The following is an 18,925-nucleotide window of genomic DNA, read 5'->3' as shown; positions in this document are numbered from 1 at the left end:
CCTGCACCACCATATAGGATGGGACTTTTACATTCATATTTCCCTTATATCATAGCCTGGATTCAATGATATGGCAAATAAGTTATAAACATAACCAGGATTTTAGTTGCTGCATAAGTATCTGTAGTATTACATTTCATTGATGTATTAGCACAACAGTGCATGAATTATATATCTATAACTATATTTCATATTATATTATATATCTATATCCGGTTAACTAGTAGTAGTAGCAGCATTAGCACATTAAGTTAGCATTATTCTTTAGTTAATTATTCATATTTACTCTTGAGTGTTATAATTCCCTGCAATGTGTTGGCAAATGAAAAATAATTACACATATTGTATGTATGAACAGTTCCTTATTTATTTAAAAGACATTCTGGATGTACAGCAATAATATTAATAAAGGGAAGGATCAGAAAGGGAATTTAAGGCGGAAACAAGTGAAGTTGAAGAGAAGGAATTTTGCAGTGCATAGTTTTCCACGTGTAAACTGAAGGGACCGCGTATGACTCCTCGGGCTCACAGCTCAGACTTCAGGAGCTTCTTAGCTGCATCCATGTTGGTCTTCACTGTGGGAGAGGCGGGAAACATTATATTTATGATTCATGGACACAGACGAAGCTCAGTGTGTTAGCTTAGCACTTACGGAGTGTGAGGTCAGCTGGTTCGTAGGCATACAGGCGGTTCCTGTAGCGTCCGTTGATGTCCGCCCTCACCGTCATTGAAGGGTCTGTAAAGACATTATTGGACTTTCATTTGAATTAAGTCTTTAAGTCATACATTGCTAACTTTTCTTGAGTAACGGATCAGAATATGTCTTTCGCTGCTGGATGCTATTACTGTACAAAGCAATCTTAGCTTTAATAAATCAAACATTATTAGCATACTAAAAACCTACTTACAGTTAACTAAACTGACAAAGTTGGTCAAAAGCAGCTTCGTGTCAGAACCGAATGACTTACTGCCTTGACTTTAATGATTTAGTTATACCAGAAAAAGCTGAGTAACCTCATCCACAACCTTAACATGCTAACGGGATAACAGGCTAACAGGCTAATAGGAAGACAGCTCTTACCGACAAACATGATTCTGGGAACATACTGTCCATCAGGAGAGAGATGTTTGTCTGTGGTTTCATACTGTCGGAGAGAAAAAGAAACACATCATCAAACAGAGGTGTCAACAAATGACTATGAGCCACAGGAACAATGGTTGAGAAGTGTTAGTTATTATGTGATATTTCTGTATTTCCGTCTGAGTTATTCTCACTGGCTGTTTAAAAAAGTTCACGTCACATTAACATATGTGCAACAATCCAAATGTAGACACATTTACATTTCAAAGTGATGAAAGGTTGGTTGTTCACTTTGGATAATTATTGAACAAACAATAACTAAACAAAAGTTTCAAGCTAATTGTAGCTAGTTTAGTGATGCATATCAAATATACTAGATAAACACCAAGTTTACAGTAAAGTGAATAAAAACCTATAAGTTCTCAGAGTCTGACATTGTTTTTTGAAAAAGATTTGGAAACTTGCACATTCAGTGGAATGCGCCTTTAAAGCAGTGATGTCTGATGTAACCTACCATGAGATTGAGGATGATGAAGTCCTCATCCAGCCTTTTCTGGATGTCGTTGTCTTCAGTGATGACCTTCTTCAGTGCTGCAGGAGGAACACATTGTGTTACAGTTACAACTCCACAACCCTGAAGTACAACCAGGATGTGACGTCACACTTGAGCAAACACATGACGGCTGGCTGTTCAAACAGGTTGGGCTCTCTTTCTGTGATTAATAAGATTAATAAGTGCTACATCCGGGGTCAGACTTACCCGCGCTGTGTGGGCAGTCCGCCAGGTGAAAGATGATCATCAGAGGCTTGTTCCTGAAACATGTCACACCATTAATCATCAGATTCAAAGATTCAAAGGAAAAGCATTTTAATAACTGTTATTTTCTTACTGTGACCTCGACCAGTAGAGACCCTCTTCGTAAGTCTGCGCCCAGATCAGCTGATCACCCCAACCTGGCAACATGGATACATTATGGATAAGTGACCGACTCAACATTTATAAAACTCTCTTTCAGTCTCACTTGCTCAGATGATGCTACGCACCTCTGGAGAGAGTCTGAGGGATCCTCTTCCCAGTTTTGGGGATGTATTTCCCAAAGGCGGAGGACACGGCCACCAGGACCAAGAGTGCTGACAACAAAGCTTTGATCATCTTTATAGACTTACTGGAAGAAAATGGAAAGAGTAAAAGGTCAAACTGTGTTAAGGAACAGTATAAAGAGACATTTTGTCAGGAAAGGCATAAACTTTATCTTCCTTCCCTTGATATAAAAAGTGGTGAGAAAGAAAAATCACTATTATAAAAGATGATTTTGTTGAAATATGTAACGGACAGGAAACATCGAAAAAAGTATGACTATCAGACTCTAACCGTGGAAGTTGTCCCAAAACTAGTTTTGATTGACCTGAGACCATGCATGAAAATACATCAAAAGGGAAGAGATGATTTATGCCAGAATTTGCTATTAGCTATTTTCCATCTGCATTCACTGATGCAGTATGCCAACCTGCACTTTGCCTATTCATCCAAATAAAGTTATTAAAAGTCATCACAAAGTAGTTACAGCCTATGGTTTGAGTAACAGTCACAGACTTGGATATATACACACATTCAAATGACTTGGCTGTAGTTACACAGCCGTGAAAGTGAAAACAATATGCAGAGTGAGTTTGCCTCTTACCTGTTTCCAACGGCTCAGGTGTGTGTGTTTGTGTGTCTGTGTGTGTCAGCCACAGCTCCAGGATCTGCTGTTCCTCCACTCTCACCTGCCTGGTATTTAAACACCTGCTCCCCTGTGGTCCCGCCCTCTTACCATCCCCTAACCGGAATACTACGTTGATTTAAATTGTATTTCTGTTTGCCAACCAAACTCCATTGAGAAAATGTGTGATTTGAAGTTTCCATGCCATTACATCTTGGTGTAAGATCACACTATTAAATATTGAAGTTAGAATACATAAAGAAATCCGCATGAGTCCTAATTACAGGCAGGGCATATTGTACATAATATAAGCTTTAGCTTTAAGGCATTTTATGTTGTCTGTCTTCCTCCAAATGCAAGTTATAAACACATTTTTAACTAAAATTGAAATGTTTCTGAAGTGGTTGAATGTATCAGAACAGTATAGCAAGTTATAACCTGCATTTTGTCCGTTCTACCATTAATGTATGTTTTCACATCTGCAGCACACTCTTAAATTATCAGATTTCTAAATGGAATTGTCAGAAACAAATAGTCAGTTTTCTGCAAACATGAATGAGCGGCTCAGTCTGGGTTTATACAGCTTTATATACATTTTGAGGCAATTTGGAAACTGTGCTGGATAATTAATAATCAGTTGAATTCATCTTTGTGGGATAGCTTTTGGAGCGAAGGGACGCTTGGCTTTGGTCCAAGGACCAGTCAGCACATTAGTGATGATTAGGCTGCATGGGATTGGCTCAGACACAAAGGTGCAACTGAATGCAAAGTCAACACAGTGGTTCAGTCATAAGGATGAAAAAGTTTGACATCCAAGTTTCATAACCCCCTGCATAACAACTAAAGAAAAAGCAGGTGGATGATTTTAATATATGAATATTGTTAACAAATTCAAGATGAAAGTGTTCAGACATGGTATTGCTTGTGTAAAGCCATCTGTAAAAAGGGTTTACAGTGCAGACGCTTTCCGCTTGCTCTTGCCTCTGCTTACTTTTTATGCTGATTTTCCTATTCTTATTCCCTGAAAACTTCGAGCAGCGGCTCCTGAACATTAACTTATCACTGGGACAGTTATTCTTCGTAAATAGACGGAGGGTTTCAGCCATATTTCAATATTTTTACGACGACCTCAGTCTTACAGTAGCGTGGCCTAGCAACAGCTAAAGCCTGGTACTGCATGCTATTTAGCTTAAGCTAGTTGGTAGCAAAATGCCTTCGTTCTCTACAGATGACTTCCACAAACTTCTACAGAAGATAGCCGTGTTGGAAATGAAAATGCAACGGTTGGAAGTTAACGTGGAAGTGAATGGACTAGGTTAGAATGACACCACTTTACCAGTGTTGCAAAATAATGGAAAAGGGTATGCTAACTCAAAGCTAGTTAGCAGGTACAAGGATTCCAAGGAACAGGAGGGCTGTGTACTGGGTAATAAATCTACAAGTGGTAGTCCTCCCTGGAACTCTCTGGGTGCAAAGCCTAAGAGTAAATCATTTCCATGGGATTTGGGAGGACGAATAACAGGCAGAGCCCAGCGCTCTGAAATCTGTGATACGACCGGCTGGCCTGCATTGTTATCACCCAGGAAGAGCGCCTCTTCAACCCCTGTTCCTACTAGGAAACAGCCGAGGACAGCTGCTAAAGGGAGAACTACAAACAATCCTCCTAAACCACCAAGTGTGCCAATCCAGAACAGATATGCTCCGCTGACCGAGAACCGGAGATCTCTTTCTGATGACCTGGATAACCTGTCCTCTTCACGCAGCAGGGTAAGGACCAATAGCTACTCCAAAAGTAAAAGGCTAGAGGGAAAGCTAACGACTGGGCCTGAAACTCTGATTGTGGGTGACTCTGCTGTAAGAGATGTAAAAGGTCTGTGTAATAAGAACAACACCAAAGTACTCTGTTTTCCCAAGGATGTGGTCTCTGACTTGGCTGAGAAGATCCTGCATATTGGGGCTGAACATCAGAATGTAAAACATGTGGTACTACATATTGGAACAAATGATGTTGTGAATCAACAGTCAGAAGTGCTGAAAAAAGACTTTAAATGTCTGTTGGAAACTGTCAGCTCTCTAAATGCAGAGGTGTTCATCAGTGGCCCTCTACCGCCAGTCAGAAGAGGAGTGGAGAGATTCAGCAGATTGTTTGCACTGAACACCTGGCTTTCAACTGCCTGTACTGACCATTCTGTCCATTTTATTGACAACTTTAACTTTTTCTGGGATCGCAGACATCTTTTTAAGGCAAATGGAGTTTGCCTGAACAAGTCAGGAGTGAAATTGTTTATCTCTAACATATTCAACTGCCTGCGTCATCAATCTGTTCCCTCTGCCAAGGACAAGCAACAAGAGGAATCAAAACAGGAGAAAGACACAACACATCGCTCAGAAAACCCTGAAGAAGTATCACTGCACCCTCCTGAGGAATGTTCTGATTATGGGAGACCTATGACACAAATGGAGGAGTCTCCACTGCCCGTCACCCCCCCTGTCAACACCTTTGAGGATACTCTTCATTCATCCCCCAGCTCTCTCTACTCTCTACTCTCCGCTCACCCTTTCACCCTCACCCTCGCCCACCCCCCTGGAGTTCGATGACCGCATGAAGGCGAAACGCAGGGTTGGCAGCATGTCCTTTACCCCCGCCCCTCAACGACGCCCACCAAAATCACCGAAGCAGAGACGCGCACCATCTCCCCCGGCTTCATCACCATGCCTACCACAATCATCCAAACCAAAACAATACAAGGAAGATGGAAGCAGATTTCCAAACCCCCCTTTCTACAGTGTAGCCCTCACCCTGCCCTCCTATGATGAGAGGAGCAGGGTGGTGGGTCCTCCCTCCCCTTCAAAGCCTGATAGGGATGTGTGTGTACAAAACGCTGCAAACTGATATCTGCTGGGTCCAGGCTCAAGGGCGTATGGCACTCTCAACTCTTTCAAGGACATGCCGGGGTCCTGCCTGCCTCTAGCTTTGCCGATATCTGTGTTGATAGGTAATAGATTAAGAGCGGTGAATCATCTTAGATACAGGAAGCGCTCAAACGTTTGTGTGAGTTTATCAAATTTAGAAGTGATTCCATGTCAGCCACAGCTTGTTACAAAAAACCTGACTGATAGTGTGTTTAACAAACTTAAACTAGCTTTATTAAATGCCAGGTCTTTGGCAGGAAAAACATTTTTAATCAATGATTTTATCACTGAGCACAATCTCGATTGTATGTTTTTAACGGAAACATGGATTGAACAAAATAACAGTGCAGCTGTTCTTATCGAATCAACCCCTCCCAACTTTAGTTTTATGAGTCAGGAAAGAATGCATAAGAAAGGGGGTGGAGTTGCTATTCTGTTCAATGATTCCCTTCAATGCAGGAAGACATCGTATGGAAACTTTGATTCTTTTGAATATGTGGCCCTCCGGCTGAAATGCTCCTCTCGAGCTCTGTTCCTAAATATCTATAGACCACCCAAATACTGTGCAAGCTTTTGTGATGACTTTACTGAACTGCTGTCTATAGTGTGTATTGACTTTGACCGTCTAGTCATTGTTGGTGATTTTAACATCCATGTTGACAACCCCCAGGACAGAGGGGCTAAAGAACTGTTTTGTGTTCTTGATAACTATTGACTCAGCATGTGACGGAGCCCACGCACAATAAGGGGCACACTCTGGACTTAATTATCTCAAAGGGTCTGAATATCTCTAAGGTTGTGGTGACTGATGTTGCACTCTCTGACCATTCCTGTGTTTTCTTTGAGAGCTCTATTTCTGTTCACAAAACTGTTCAAAAAGAGGTAACCACAAAGCGATATTTAACTGAAAACACTAGGGAAATGTTTACTCAGAATTTCTCTTCCACACTTGCCCCTGCCAACATCTCAGTAAATGAGCTAGTAGATCATTTTAATTCAAAACTTAAAAATGTTATAGATGCCATTGCTCCAACTAAGGTAAAGGAAGTGACTGGGAAGAAAATATCTCCATGGAGAAAGGCCATGACCCTGAAAACAGAAAAAAGAGAATGTCGAAAAGCTGAACGCAGGTGGCGAAAAACAAATCTCCAGGTTCACTTTGAAATCTATAAAGAGAGACTTGGCCTTTATAATTTGGAATTGAAATTTGCCCGACAGTCTTTCATTACCAAAAACAGACCGTCGACAGACTAACTAACCCCCCAGTGTCAGTAGCCTCTGAATTTCTATCCACCAAGGCATGCAATGATTTTGCCTTCTTCACTGACAAAATTCAGAAGATCTGACAAGCAGTCAGTGCCTCTGTATCAGGTACAGCAAATGTTTTGTCCCTGTGTCCACCTAATATCAATTCAAACACCATGACACAATTCCATCAGATTAATGATAAAAACCTAGAGGACATTATTCAACTTCTGAAATCCTCCTCCTGCTGCCTTGATATTATTCCAACAGAATTTTTCTCTTCACTCAGGTATTTTTCCAAAGGCCCTGAAAACTGCAGTCATTAAACCGCTCTTAAAAAAGAATAATCTAGATGCTTCAGTAATGAACAATTACAGGCCCATATCAAACCTGCCATTTCTAGGTAAAATCATTGAAAAAGTTGTTTTTCAACAGTTGAGTAACTTCTTGCATTTAAATAACTGTTTCGATGTGTTCCAGTCAGGCTTTCGTCCAAACCACAGCACTGAGAGTGCTCTTGTAAAGGTCTTCAATGACATCCACTTAAACACAGACAGTGGCAGAACTTCAGTGTTAGTATTATTAGATCTCAGTGCTGCGTTTGACACTGTTGACCACAGCATATTACTAGACCGACTGGAAAACTGGGTGGGACTTTCGGAAACAGTTCTAAATTGGTTTGAATCCTACTTAAAGGACAGAAACAACTTTGTTTCTATTGGTAAATACACATCTGAGTTGACAAATATGACATGTGGGGTTCCTCAAGGCTCGATCTTGGGGCTTCTTCTCTTTAACATCTACATGCTACCACTGGCTCAGATAATGAAAAACAACAAAATAAGTTACCATAGCTATGCGGATGACACACACATTTACGTAACAATTTCACCAGGAGACTATTCTCCAATTCTAACACTGAGTAAGTGCATTGAACAAATCAATGACTGGATGTGTCAGAACTTTCTCCAATTAAACAAAGATAAAACTGAGGTAATGGTTTTTGGAGCCAAGTCAGAACGTATAAAAGTTAGCACTGAGCTTCAGTGTGCAATGTTCAAAACAACAGATAAAGCCAGAAATCTAGGTGTAGTCATGGACTCTGACCTGAGTTTCAACAGTCACATTAAAACAGTTACTAAATCAGCCTACTATCACCTAAAGAATATATCTAGGATTAAAAGACTAATGTCACAGCAGGATTTGGAAAAACTTGTCCATGCTTTTATCTTCAGTAGACTCGACTACTGCAATGGTGTCTTCACAGGTCTCACTAAAAAATCTATTAGGAAGCTGCAGCTGATTCAGAACGCCGCTGCTCGAGTCCTCACTAACACTAAGAAAGTGGATCACATCACTCCAGTTCTGAAGTCTTTACACTGGCTTCCTGTGTGTCAAAGAATAGATTTCAAAATACTGCTGCTGGTTTATAAAGCACTGAATGGTTTAGGCCCAAAATACATTTCTGACCTCCTGCTAAATGATGAACCATCCAGATCTCTCAGGTCTTCAGGGACTGGTCAGCTTTCTGTCCCCAGAGTCAGAACTAAACATGGTAAAGCAGCGTTCAGTTATTATGCTCCAAACATCTGGAACAAACTCCCAGAGACCTGCAGGTCAGCTGCAACTCTGACTACTTTTAAATCCAGGCTGAAGACTTTTCTTTTTGTCGCTGCTTTTAATTGAACTATTCACATCTTAGACTGCACTGTAACTTTTATCCATGTACTTTTTCTTTTAATGTTTATTTTATTAGCTTTTCTTTTTAATGACTGATTTTAAATGCCATTTTCTTAATGTCTTTCATTTTTTGTAAAGCACTTTGAATTGCCTTGTGTTGAAAAGTGCTATATAAATAAACTTGCCTTGCCTTGCCTTTATGTTGAAATTAAGATGTTTTGTTTTGTTTTTATAATGTTATTTTGGACTTTTAACAATTATTATTAAATCCTTTATTTATTAATCATTAATATAAAATCGTTAGGGTTGCCAGTTGTGAGAAAATCATCCACCTGCTTTTTAGTTGTTTATTAATCCATCAGGAAACCCCCTTGAATGGAGGGTTCAAGCACTGATTCATATTTACAAGTGCAGGGATGTTGAATATTGATTTATCAACAATAATAATGACGGTAAATGAACTTTATTTATCTCTGTTATTGATGTTAATGAGTTTACTATGTGTGTTCATTGTGGTGGTATAACGAAAAACAGATGACATGAAACCCTCACGGCAGGCTTGAAACGTACTTTTATTTTTGTTAATCATTAATAATGGTAAGGACTGCATACCCTTGGCAACTATCAACAAAAATAACAAAGTGATGAACACATATTGGTAATATTGGTAAAGCTCACCAACACTTTTTGGCATGCGTTCATTGAGTGTAACAATTAATAAGCATTTTTAAGCATTTTGGCTGGTGAAAAAGTTGAATTCATTAAAAGAGTTTTGTCAGAGCTGATAGTTCAAGTATCCAACTAATTATATGTCTGATTGTAGGAATATTCTTCCCATACCTCAAGAATGGTTCTTTGCTCTTTGTTCATCTGATTGTCTTGACACTCAGCAAACATATTAGCAGGGACGTGCACTGTCAAATATCGTTGGCCCAGGAAACTTAACAAAATCTATTTAATTGGTTACTCATCTTATCAATTTTGAGAAATATGCACAAAGTTTGGTAAAGAACATCTCTAGACAAAAGAAGTTACTTTAAGGGTTTTTGTTGTTCAAAGAAATGTGTTGGCATTTGGCCACGAGGTTATGTAAGAGATGTGCTTCAAGTTAGTATAAAAGTCTATACATGATTTTATTGACTTAAAAATGATCATATTTAATCCGCTAAGAAAAAGACTCTGTTCCACCGGCTTGAACTGCGACGTGATTTAAAATGACGGCAGGACTGAACAAGGTTTTCTGTAACTGTCCAAATCTGTTCACATTTTCTTTTCCATTAACCAGTCTTTAAACACTGCCAGGGCCAATGCCGTGTTCCTGTTAGTGTTTACTTCCTGTCTGTCTTCTTCTGTTGTTCCCTTTAGTGTTTGTCACTACCCGATCCGTCCCCCTGCCCGATCTGCAGTGCGCATGTGCGAGATGGTCCGCCATATTGGAGAACTCCGTACGGCAACCCAAGAAGGACATTTGACACAGTGGCTTTTGGCAAAGCTCAAAAAGAAAACTCGAGAGAGATGAGTTATTGTTATTACAACGTGACTTCACTATTATTTAACAACTCTTTTTATTGGGTTCTTTTATTTGGGGTTAAGTACATTGTCAGAATAAGTGAGACATGGATTTAAATTCTGTTAGACAGCTATATGCCATACATTTTTCAGTAAATATTTATTCAGTATGATGGCTGTCTAACAGAAGTAAAATTCATTGCTCACTTATTCTGACAATGTACTTAACCCCAAATAAAAGAACCTAATAAAAATAGTTGTTAAATAATAGTGAAGTCACGTTGTAATAACAATAACTCATCTCTCTCGAGTTTTCTTTTTGAGCTTTGCCAAAAGCCACTGTATCAAGTGTCCTACTTGGGTTGCCGTACAGGGTTGTCCAATATGGCGGACCATCTCGCACATGCGCACTGCAGTACGGGCAGGCGGCAGATCGGGTAGTGACACTGTTGTTCCCTTTAGTGTTTACTTCCTGTCTGTTCTTCTGTTGATTTCTCTGAAGTCCAACGCTCTGTCTTTTTACCTCTTTCCTTCTCTCCCTTGATCTTCCTTAGAAACCGTCATTATATTGCTTAGCAGCGGTGTGTTATGGAGTATTAACAACCTCTGAAATGTCCAGATTGACCAATCAGAATCGAGTATTCAACTAAGCCCTGTAATAAGCTATAATAAAATATACAGCTATAATGTAAATGTATATATGGATGAATGTATGGATGGATTGATGGTTTTCATTAACAATTCTATAGAGTGGTGCAGGAATGATTCCTTAAACCAGAAAAGACTAGGCATTTTACCACTTTCGGTTCCCTTTTCTTGAAGTCAATGGTTTTTGGAGCATGCTTTTGGTTAGAAGCATAATAAGATCTGTGGTTACCATAAGCTTACAAGATTTTCTCTTTTTGTCTAAGACATTAAATACATCAATAAATACCCCACTGGTGAATGTCTGAAGCTTCTCTGCTTAAAAAAGCCAGTTGCTAAACTAAACTACTAAACATCATCACAGCATCACAAATCCGCCTTTCGCTTAGCGGGGGTGATGTGCATCCATGCGACCTCAAGTTAGTTAGTTTAGCTTTTTATATATGATGATTGATCTAAAAGTTGTGTTATTTATGTGGAGATTATCCTACTGAACAAACATGTAATGTACCATAACGTGTGTTCGACACAGAGCTTATTTGCTGCAATATACCGAAATACAATGGAAAAATCAAATTGCTTTATGTTGAGGAAGTCTTGCCATGCTAACTTCCGGGTCGTCCTACAAAAATACGTCATCACTTACACTAGTCTATCAGCTGTAACATGATAGCAGGGACAGGCCTGCTATTTTGCGGAAACAACCATACAGACACGACTCGTTAGTGGCCGTGGATTCCGAAGGACATGTATTTTCTTTTTTACAGTTACGTGGAGGCGCTAACTGAACTCCAAAGGTCATTGACAATCAGTCAAATCAATCGGAGAGCATCTGTTGATCTGATGTTGTTTATTTCAATGTTGACATCTACCCGTTCATGCCACCTCTGTTGCTCTCCATAGCTCTAACAGTTTTGCCTTCCATTAAATGTGCTGTTAATTTGGGATTGTTTCCTTCACTGGGAAGGTCTAAGGACAGAGGTTGACTTATGCTGTAAACTTTAAGACTGTAAAGACCCCTGAGGCACATTTTTATTTTGAGATATTATGATATATAAAACAAATGTTGACTTTGACCAAGGTTAGATAGATAGATAGAAATATAGGTAGATAGATAGAAAGAAAGGTAGATAGATAGAAAGATAGATAGGCACTTTATCTTTTCCTCCCAAATTGGGAAATTATTTTGTTGCAGCAGTAAGTGTACAGGCAATCTTTAAAGGTGGAAGAAAGTATAAACATAATCAAATTAAATGAACTAAAATAACAATTAAAACAATAAACAGGAGCAGGTCTATGTACATATCTACAGTATAAAAACGTTACTCCTTACTTGCTCAGCAGGGCCCAGGAAGTGAACTGGCCCCTCTCCAGCTACCAGCCCACACTCCATATTAGTTTTGGTCTGATCGGGACTAGAACCGAAGCCTGTTCGGTTCCAAGGCCAGGTCCCTACAAACTCAGCTACTGTCGCCAAGAATATCAATAAATAAACACTTAAAACACACATCTTTACTATCATCATATTATATGTTGTACATAAACTACCCAAGAGTATACAGTATAACAGTTTTCCCTTACCAGGTAAAACATTAAAATGCTGCTGACATCATTCAAATGTTTTAACATATAGTAACATATCAACGACAATGAGTCAATATAGTCAATAGTCAAGTTTTGAAGCGTACTTATATTTTATTTGTTCGATTGGTACATTTTCCAAGTAAAGTTACCATCTCCCCCATAAAGAATCACCTATCATATGACTGAAGTTCTCTAATTAGGTAACATGTTGACAAGCTGAACCATCTGCATGACAAATGTTCAAACTACATCCACTGACTGCGAGATATGGCTGAAACAATATTCATGAATCTATAGGAAATATTGCTTATGGATACACCATTCAGTCAAATGTAAATGCTGCCGACTGTACATTTGCTCTGTGTCCTGCTTTTGTACAAAGTATGGTGTTATGTCATTGCCAGTGTTGGGACTAACACGTTACAAAGTAACACGTTACTGTAACGCCGTTATTTTTGGTAGTAACTAGTACTCTAACGCATTACTTTTTTAATTCAGTAACTCAGTTATCAGTTATCATGGTGCGTTACTCCGTTACTGCGTTAGTTTTTGTTATATACTCAACAGCCAGGCGAACAGAGATGAGAACTGTACTTAAGTACAGTACTTGAGTAAATGTACTTAGATACTTCCTGTGTCACATGCGGAGACGGGCTGTGGGCGTGTTTGTGTTGTTTACTAACAAGACTATCATGGCGGCGGCGGAGCTCAAGTCTAGTTTCTCCACCTGGAGATATTCTCACTATTTCACTTTTGTCGAGCACAAAGAAAAGAACGTTTTAGTTAAATGTAAGTTGTGTCTTGGCGGGTCAAATATCCTATCTACTGCCCAAACCAGTCATTCAAATCTCTTAAAACATCTGCAAAAACAACATGCTGGGACGAAGCTAGTAGCTAAGACCACAGAGACTCAGCCGACGCCACTCCACCTCCACCTAAGCAACAGCGGCTGGATTTTAACCAAGGGACTGCTAGCCAGGGAAAAGTCGATAAAGCCATTGCACGGTATGTTGTAGAACACATGCAGGCTATTGCTACAGTGGAGTCACCCGCTTTCAGGGAGCTAGTTAGCATGATAGCATGTCCGGGCGGCACGCGGCATATGGGACGGAAAACTTTTTCCAACTACCTGGAGAAAGAATATACAAAAATGGAAAGCCAGCTAATATCGATGCAATCCAGATTGCATATAATGCATGTGAAGTTGATCAACAGATTGTATTATTCTCCAATGCAATAACAGTACTTAAATGAAGGCTATAAGCAGGGGTGCACATAACTTTTTTGCCCTGGTTCTCAAAGGAGCACCTGGAGATGTTGCTTGGTGCTCATCCTTAAAATGAAATAAACCGTAACTTTTGAGGGGGTCTTGACTTTATTTGCCAGACACACGGCACTGAACACACATATGCAGAGGTGAACACAGAACACACATGCAGAGGTGAACACAAGACAACATTAGCACGACCAGTAATCCTACAAGCTGTCATCACTACCCTCCTGACTGTTCTCCTCACTGTCTTCCTCTCTGTCAGACATGGTAGCTGATGATGTAGGCCTACTTCTTCCTCTCTGGTTGAGTCTGTGATTAGCTGCTTGCATCCACAAGTCAACAGCTGGTTTTGGGTCGAAAGTCTCTGTTGTCATCTTAGACAAGTGGATGTACTCAAATAAGTATGTGAACATAACCAATAACCTACCATAGCCAATAACAAATGAATGTAACTTATTTTATTGTTGTTGTTCATATCTTATTTTACCTTAACATTTATTTATGCATTTTTTTTTATCTCTCCAGTTTTAAAGGATATTTTTGGTTACTGTCCTATAGTATACATTGGAATGATTTAAAACCTGTTTATCCCAATAATTATAAAGGAGTGCCTTAAAAATATGTGTTTACCTAAATTGTGATCAAACCGTTTGAGACCCACTGAGATAACTTAGACTAAAGTGAACTATCTAAACACTCAGAGTCCTTTACCTCACTGAGCTGTAGATATCAGCCTCAGTCTGACTGGAGAGGACTCTCCCTCCACATTATTGTAGACACATCTTCTTCTTATATCCGTTAGAGCAGCTAGCACCAGATGCTAATAACAACTGCGCCGGTACCGGTGCACCCTCCCTCGCTCCCACGCTCACTCGCACTTTGGCTGTGAGCTGCGGGCGCCAGATAAGCCAACATCCCCCATTTTCATCACTTACAGCGCCCATCGTACAGGGCAAATAAAAAGTGTAACCGGGATGAAAAGGGTGTTACATTTACTTAATTATGAATATTGTTACATCAAGGCCGAAAATTAGGATGAGCACCAACGGTCAAAAATGTTTTTTTCCCTCCCAGAGCTGCCATCGCAGCGCCTCCACAGATCTGGCGCCCGAGGCAAACATCTATAACGCCAGTGCTACGGGCCGGCCCTGAGTTCATATGCAACTCGCAAATATCTTTCTCTCTCTCCTCTCCTCTCTTCTCTCTTCTCCCTTCTCTCTCTTCTCTCTATTTCTCTCTCTCTCTCTCTCTCTCTCTCTCTCTCTCTCTCTCTCTCTCTCTCTCTCTCTCTCTCTCTCTCTCTCTCTCTCTCTCTCTCTCAATGTTGGTACGCAAATGCGCCTTTTTTCAAATGACCCGGTGCTCTTTTTTTGGCGGAGGTGCGCATGCGCACCTGCGCACCAGTTATGTGCAGCCCTGGCTATAAGGGCATTAATGGGAGGCCTTTTTCAAAGTAACTAAAACGTTACTTTTCACAGTAACGCATTACTTTTGGGTGTAAGTAACTAGTAAAGTAACTGAGTTACTTTTGAAATGCAGTAACTAGTAATGGTAACTAGTTACTGGTTTTCAGTAATTAGCACAACACTGGTCATTGCCTAGATCAGGGGTGTCCAAACTACGGCCCAGGGGCAAAACACGGTCCGCGGCCCATTTTGAAACAGCCCCCAGCTAATTAAAAAAGTAAAATAAAATATGGTGCACAAATGAAACTTGTGCTTGTCATATATCCTACTTCTGAAATATATATGTTAAAATATATTACACAGTATTCATGTGTTAATAAGCCCACTTTTCAAATAAATTGAGTCAATTAAAGTTGGAAACATTTTCAAACAAATCTTAGTTGATAAAAAAAAGCCCAATAACTTAATTACATAACAAGCTTGAATTGTACCGTTTATATTCCCTCTTCTTATAAGCAATCTGAGGCTTCTGTTTTAAGGAATGAGCTGCTAACAAAATAAATGAAACCCTATGGAGAGCTGTGATGTAGGCTGTTGTGTTTCTTAAAGCATTTTCAAGTATCAAGCATTTTCTTGTTTGACACTCATTGCATTGTTTGACAAACCCAACGTCCCGGAGCCCTGAATAAATAACAGTCTTGTGGTGTAAGCTGTAACCAGGATGTGGGAGCAGTTAGTGCTGAGGTGTCCTAACCCCCCGCTCCATCTGTGTTGGCTTTCACTGCGTCTCCCCGTCACTGTGTCCCAGCACAGCATCAATATTTGAACTAGAGGGCAGGGTGAAAGGCCGCTCCTATTCACACTCACACTGAGCAGCTGCACTCCGCCCTGATAACACGGATCTGACGCCGTCCCCCCACGCACACTATTGCTATTGGCTGGCTGCTTGAATAGGATGCAACTTCCTGGTTTTAACTGAAGCACAATGCAGCTGCTCATGCACTCACATTAGATAAAGCTGAGAAATACCGGCACACACACGTTGTGTTAACTAAACATACATTGCTTTCAGATCATGTAAATGTACACTTACACACACACACACACACACACACACACATCCACACACACACACACACACAGGGCCGGCCCTGACCCATTTACTGCCCTAGGCAAGATTGTAGCTGGCGCCCCCCCCCCAAAATGCAGACACTCACTATGACTCGCACATGCATGCACGTGCACGGTTGTGGCATGACCACCAACACAGAAAGATATGGACACAAGATGTGTGCAAATGTATTTAGTGTCCTATCCATTTGAACATGATTTAAGTGGAGGGGGGGGGGGACCTAACATCCTCTAGGCATGCTCCCCCGGGAACATTATTTTTTCTTAATGTTGAAGTTAAAAGCATCAATCTGGTGCACTTTGAGAGCAACATGAAGAGATCTATGGAAACATCTCTCAACACCCATATGAAACAAAACTGTAAACAGATTTACTTTTTCTTTATGGACATTTTACAAATCACTCCCCTTTCAAACTGTATTCTTGTTTATTAATAACAACTTTTTTTTACTGTCATATAGTATTTTATACCCGTTTACTTTATTATCTTGTTTTTTTATAATAATGATCATATAAAGATGTGCCTTTACCTCACTGGTTCGAGAAAAAGCTTCTTATATTCGTTAGCATAGCTAGCTAACCAGATGCTAATAACAACAAAGTTATTGACTGTATGATCAGTATGACAGTCATGAACAGATCGCCACTGGGCTTTCAACTAAAGACACAGACACGCAAAAACGGCGGCATGTGTACGGCTCCTTATGGGTAGGCTAATGCAATTTGTGGAAGTGCCGGAGCGGTGTTCTGGTGCTCTCCGTCAGCACTACACACCTGTCAGACGAGACATACCACGTGATGACACGTTAGGCTCGTGTTGTGTTCAAGGACCCTGACCTTGGCCAGGAAAAACAGGCACTCGCTTGTTTAATTTTTTTGCGGTCTAGATTTCTTTCATTTTTTTCTTTTTTGCGTGTATTTATAAATTACCTCGAGGGCCGTACCAAATGGTCTCGCGGGCCGTATGCGGCCCGGGGGGCCGGAGGTTCCCCACCCCTGCTTTAGATCCATAACAATGCAGCTAAGTAGCCTAACAGTTAGCTACATAGCTAGCAGTGAGTGAGCGTTCAGACATGGTTCAGACACTCAAACGGACTCGTGTGCCTGACTCTACCAACAGGCTTTCATGATTCTGTTTAGATATGCAAGTATAAGCCATGATAGCTTATTTTATTAACACGCTAATTTGATATGAAAATCAATGGAGGCTGATTTAAAGGGCCCATTGCATGGTCCTTTCTACTGATCATAATACCATTGTTGAGGGATATTACAATAGAAAAATACTGTGCAATTTTTCAAACTCAGATTGGTTTCTCATACATTATCTCTGTATAGTATGAGTTTTCACTCCCTGTGCTAAACGGCTCGATGGAGTTCCTGCCCCCACCCTCCTGTGCGTCCAGTGTGCTCCGATTGGTCAGCTCTGCCACTCTGTTCTGATTAGTCAACCACCAGAGAGGCTCTGCCCCTGTTGACATCTGCCGTAAAGTGGTTTAGCGGGTACTTAGCAACATAGCAATACTAGATTTCAGAATCGATAGATAGATAGAGAGTTATATAGATAAATAGATAGCTTACATATAGCATACAATGGCGTATGGAGCATACAATTTCGAACCTCCGTTCGATCCTAGAATAGACCAAATCGCGAGTCTTGCCTCGCCGTTCACTAGAGCAGACCAAACAGTGTCATTGTGGTACGTTTTTATCTAGTATATGTCTTACATTTCAGATGTCATCAGATGTACCTACAACTGTTGTTATTTAGGTGCCGTTGTGGAAACTGCGCTTTGATGCCAAGTGACGGAGAAAACGTGTGCTGCAATAGCATAAGAAAGGTAGCCTAGCTTAGTTACATTATGTCGGCAGCTAGCTGAAAACACCAACAGTATCACACATATACAGGGTCGGCGTCATGGGGGGTCATTCGCGGGCCATGCCCCCCCAAATGAGTCACTGTGCCCCCCCAAAGCAGGGTGGGCAAGCCTTGCCACTTTGCCGGGGGTTTTTTTTGTAATCATATCAGTGAAAACGTTTCCACTAAAGGTTTTTTGTGTGAAATACATCAGAAATAAAGAATACAAATATAAAACACAGCCTGAGGTGTGCTCACTGCTGCTCTCTGATTGGTGTGTTGCTTGACCAATGACCCCCGACCTTTGTTTTGTTATCATTACGTGGCTGTGTGTTTAGATGAAAGCCCAGTGGCGATCTGTTCATCTGTTACACTGATTATACAGTAAGCCATCGGAAATAATATGATATAGTAGGCCTACAGTACAAGTAGCCTACTTCTGGGTCTCTGTGTTTCATTCAAGCTCGGCTCTGTGTGTGTGTGGCACGAGCGCATTTTGTGAGTGCGCGAGTGGTAACGTGGAATGTTGTTGTTAGCATCTGGTTAGCTAGCTATGCTAACGGATATAAAGAGCTGTTTCTACACCAAGGTGGAGGAGAGTCCTCTCCTGTCAGACTGACGTCGGATTGCATTTTTCTAGAACTTGTTGACAATATTAATGTAATAAAATTAGCTGTGGTGGTCTGTTAGGACGTGAAGATTTGTGGCGCACTCATAACGCGCAGGGCATGATTGATTTTTACTGTTGGGACTCGGGTTTGAGTCCAGCATGAACTTTTTTGTTATTTTCATGTCGATGCACATTGAATATTATGTTTGAATAGAGGATTCGTAATATTGTTTGCCGACACCAACATTCACGACCAAGCAGCATTTTAAAGTCTAAATATCCCCAAT

General features: G+C 40.5%; 1 protein-coding gene across 1 annotated transcript; it reads right to left on the bottom strand.

Moving 5' to 3' along the window:
• Positions 1 to 342: 342 nt before the first annotated feature.
• agr2 (anterior gradient 2) lies at positions 343 to 2,859 on the bottom strand. Its single transcript, XM_034202235.1, has 8 exons — positions 2,764 to 2,859; positions 2,126 to 2,247; positions 1,972 to 2,035; positions 1,842 to 1,894; positions 1,596 to 1,672; positions 1,082 to 1,145; positions 653 to 736; positions 343 to 575 (listed from the first exon to the last, which is right to left on the bottom strand). Exons 2-8 carry the CDS (start codon positions 2,232 to 2,234, stop codon positions 526 to 528), a joined length of 501 nt encoding a protein of 166 aa, XP_034058126.1. The 5' UTR covers positions 2,235 to 2,247; positions 2,764 to 2,859; the 3' UTR covers positions 343 to 525.
• Positions 2,860 to 18,925: the final 16,066 nt, after the last annotated feature.

Source organism: Gymnodraco acuticeps, unplaced genomic scaffold, assembly GCF_902827175.1.
Source record: "Gymnodraco acuticeps unplaced genomic scaffold, fGymAcu1.1, whole genome shotgun sequence".
Classification (NCBI taxonomy): Eukaryota; Metazoa; Chordata; class Actinopteri; order Perciformes; family Bathydraconidae; genus Gymnodraco; species Gymnodraco acuticeps.
This window is presented reverse-complemented; position numbering and strand designations above follow the sequence as displayed.

Bases quoted from the DNA above. Each gene is read 5' to 3' on its own strand.
- agr2 (XM_034202235.1), bottom strand. From the start codon at position 2,234: ATGATCAAAGCTTTGTTGTCAGCACTCTTGGTCCTGGTGGCCGTGTCC. The intron at 1,895-1,971 runs GTAAGAAAATAA...GACATGTTTCAG, and splicing joins CTCTACTGGTCGAGGTCACA to GAACAAGCCTCTGATGATCA. The intron at 576-652 runs GTAAGTGCTAAG...CCTCTCCCACAG, and splicing joins ACCAGCTGACCTCACACTCC to TGAAGACCAACATGGATGCA.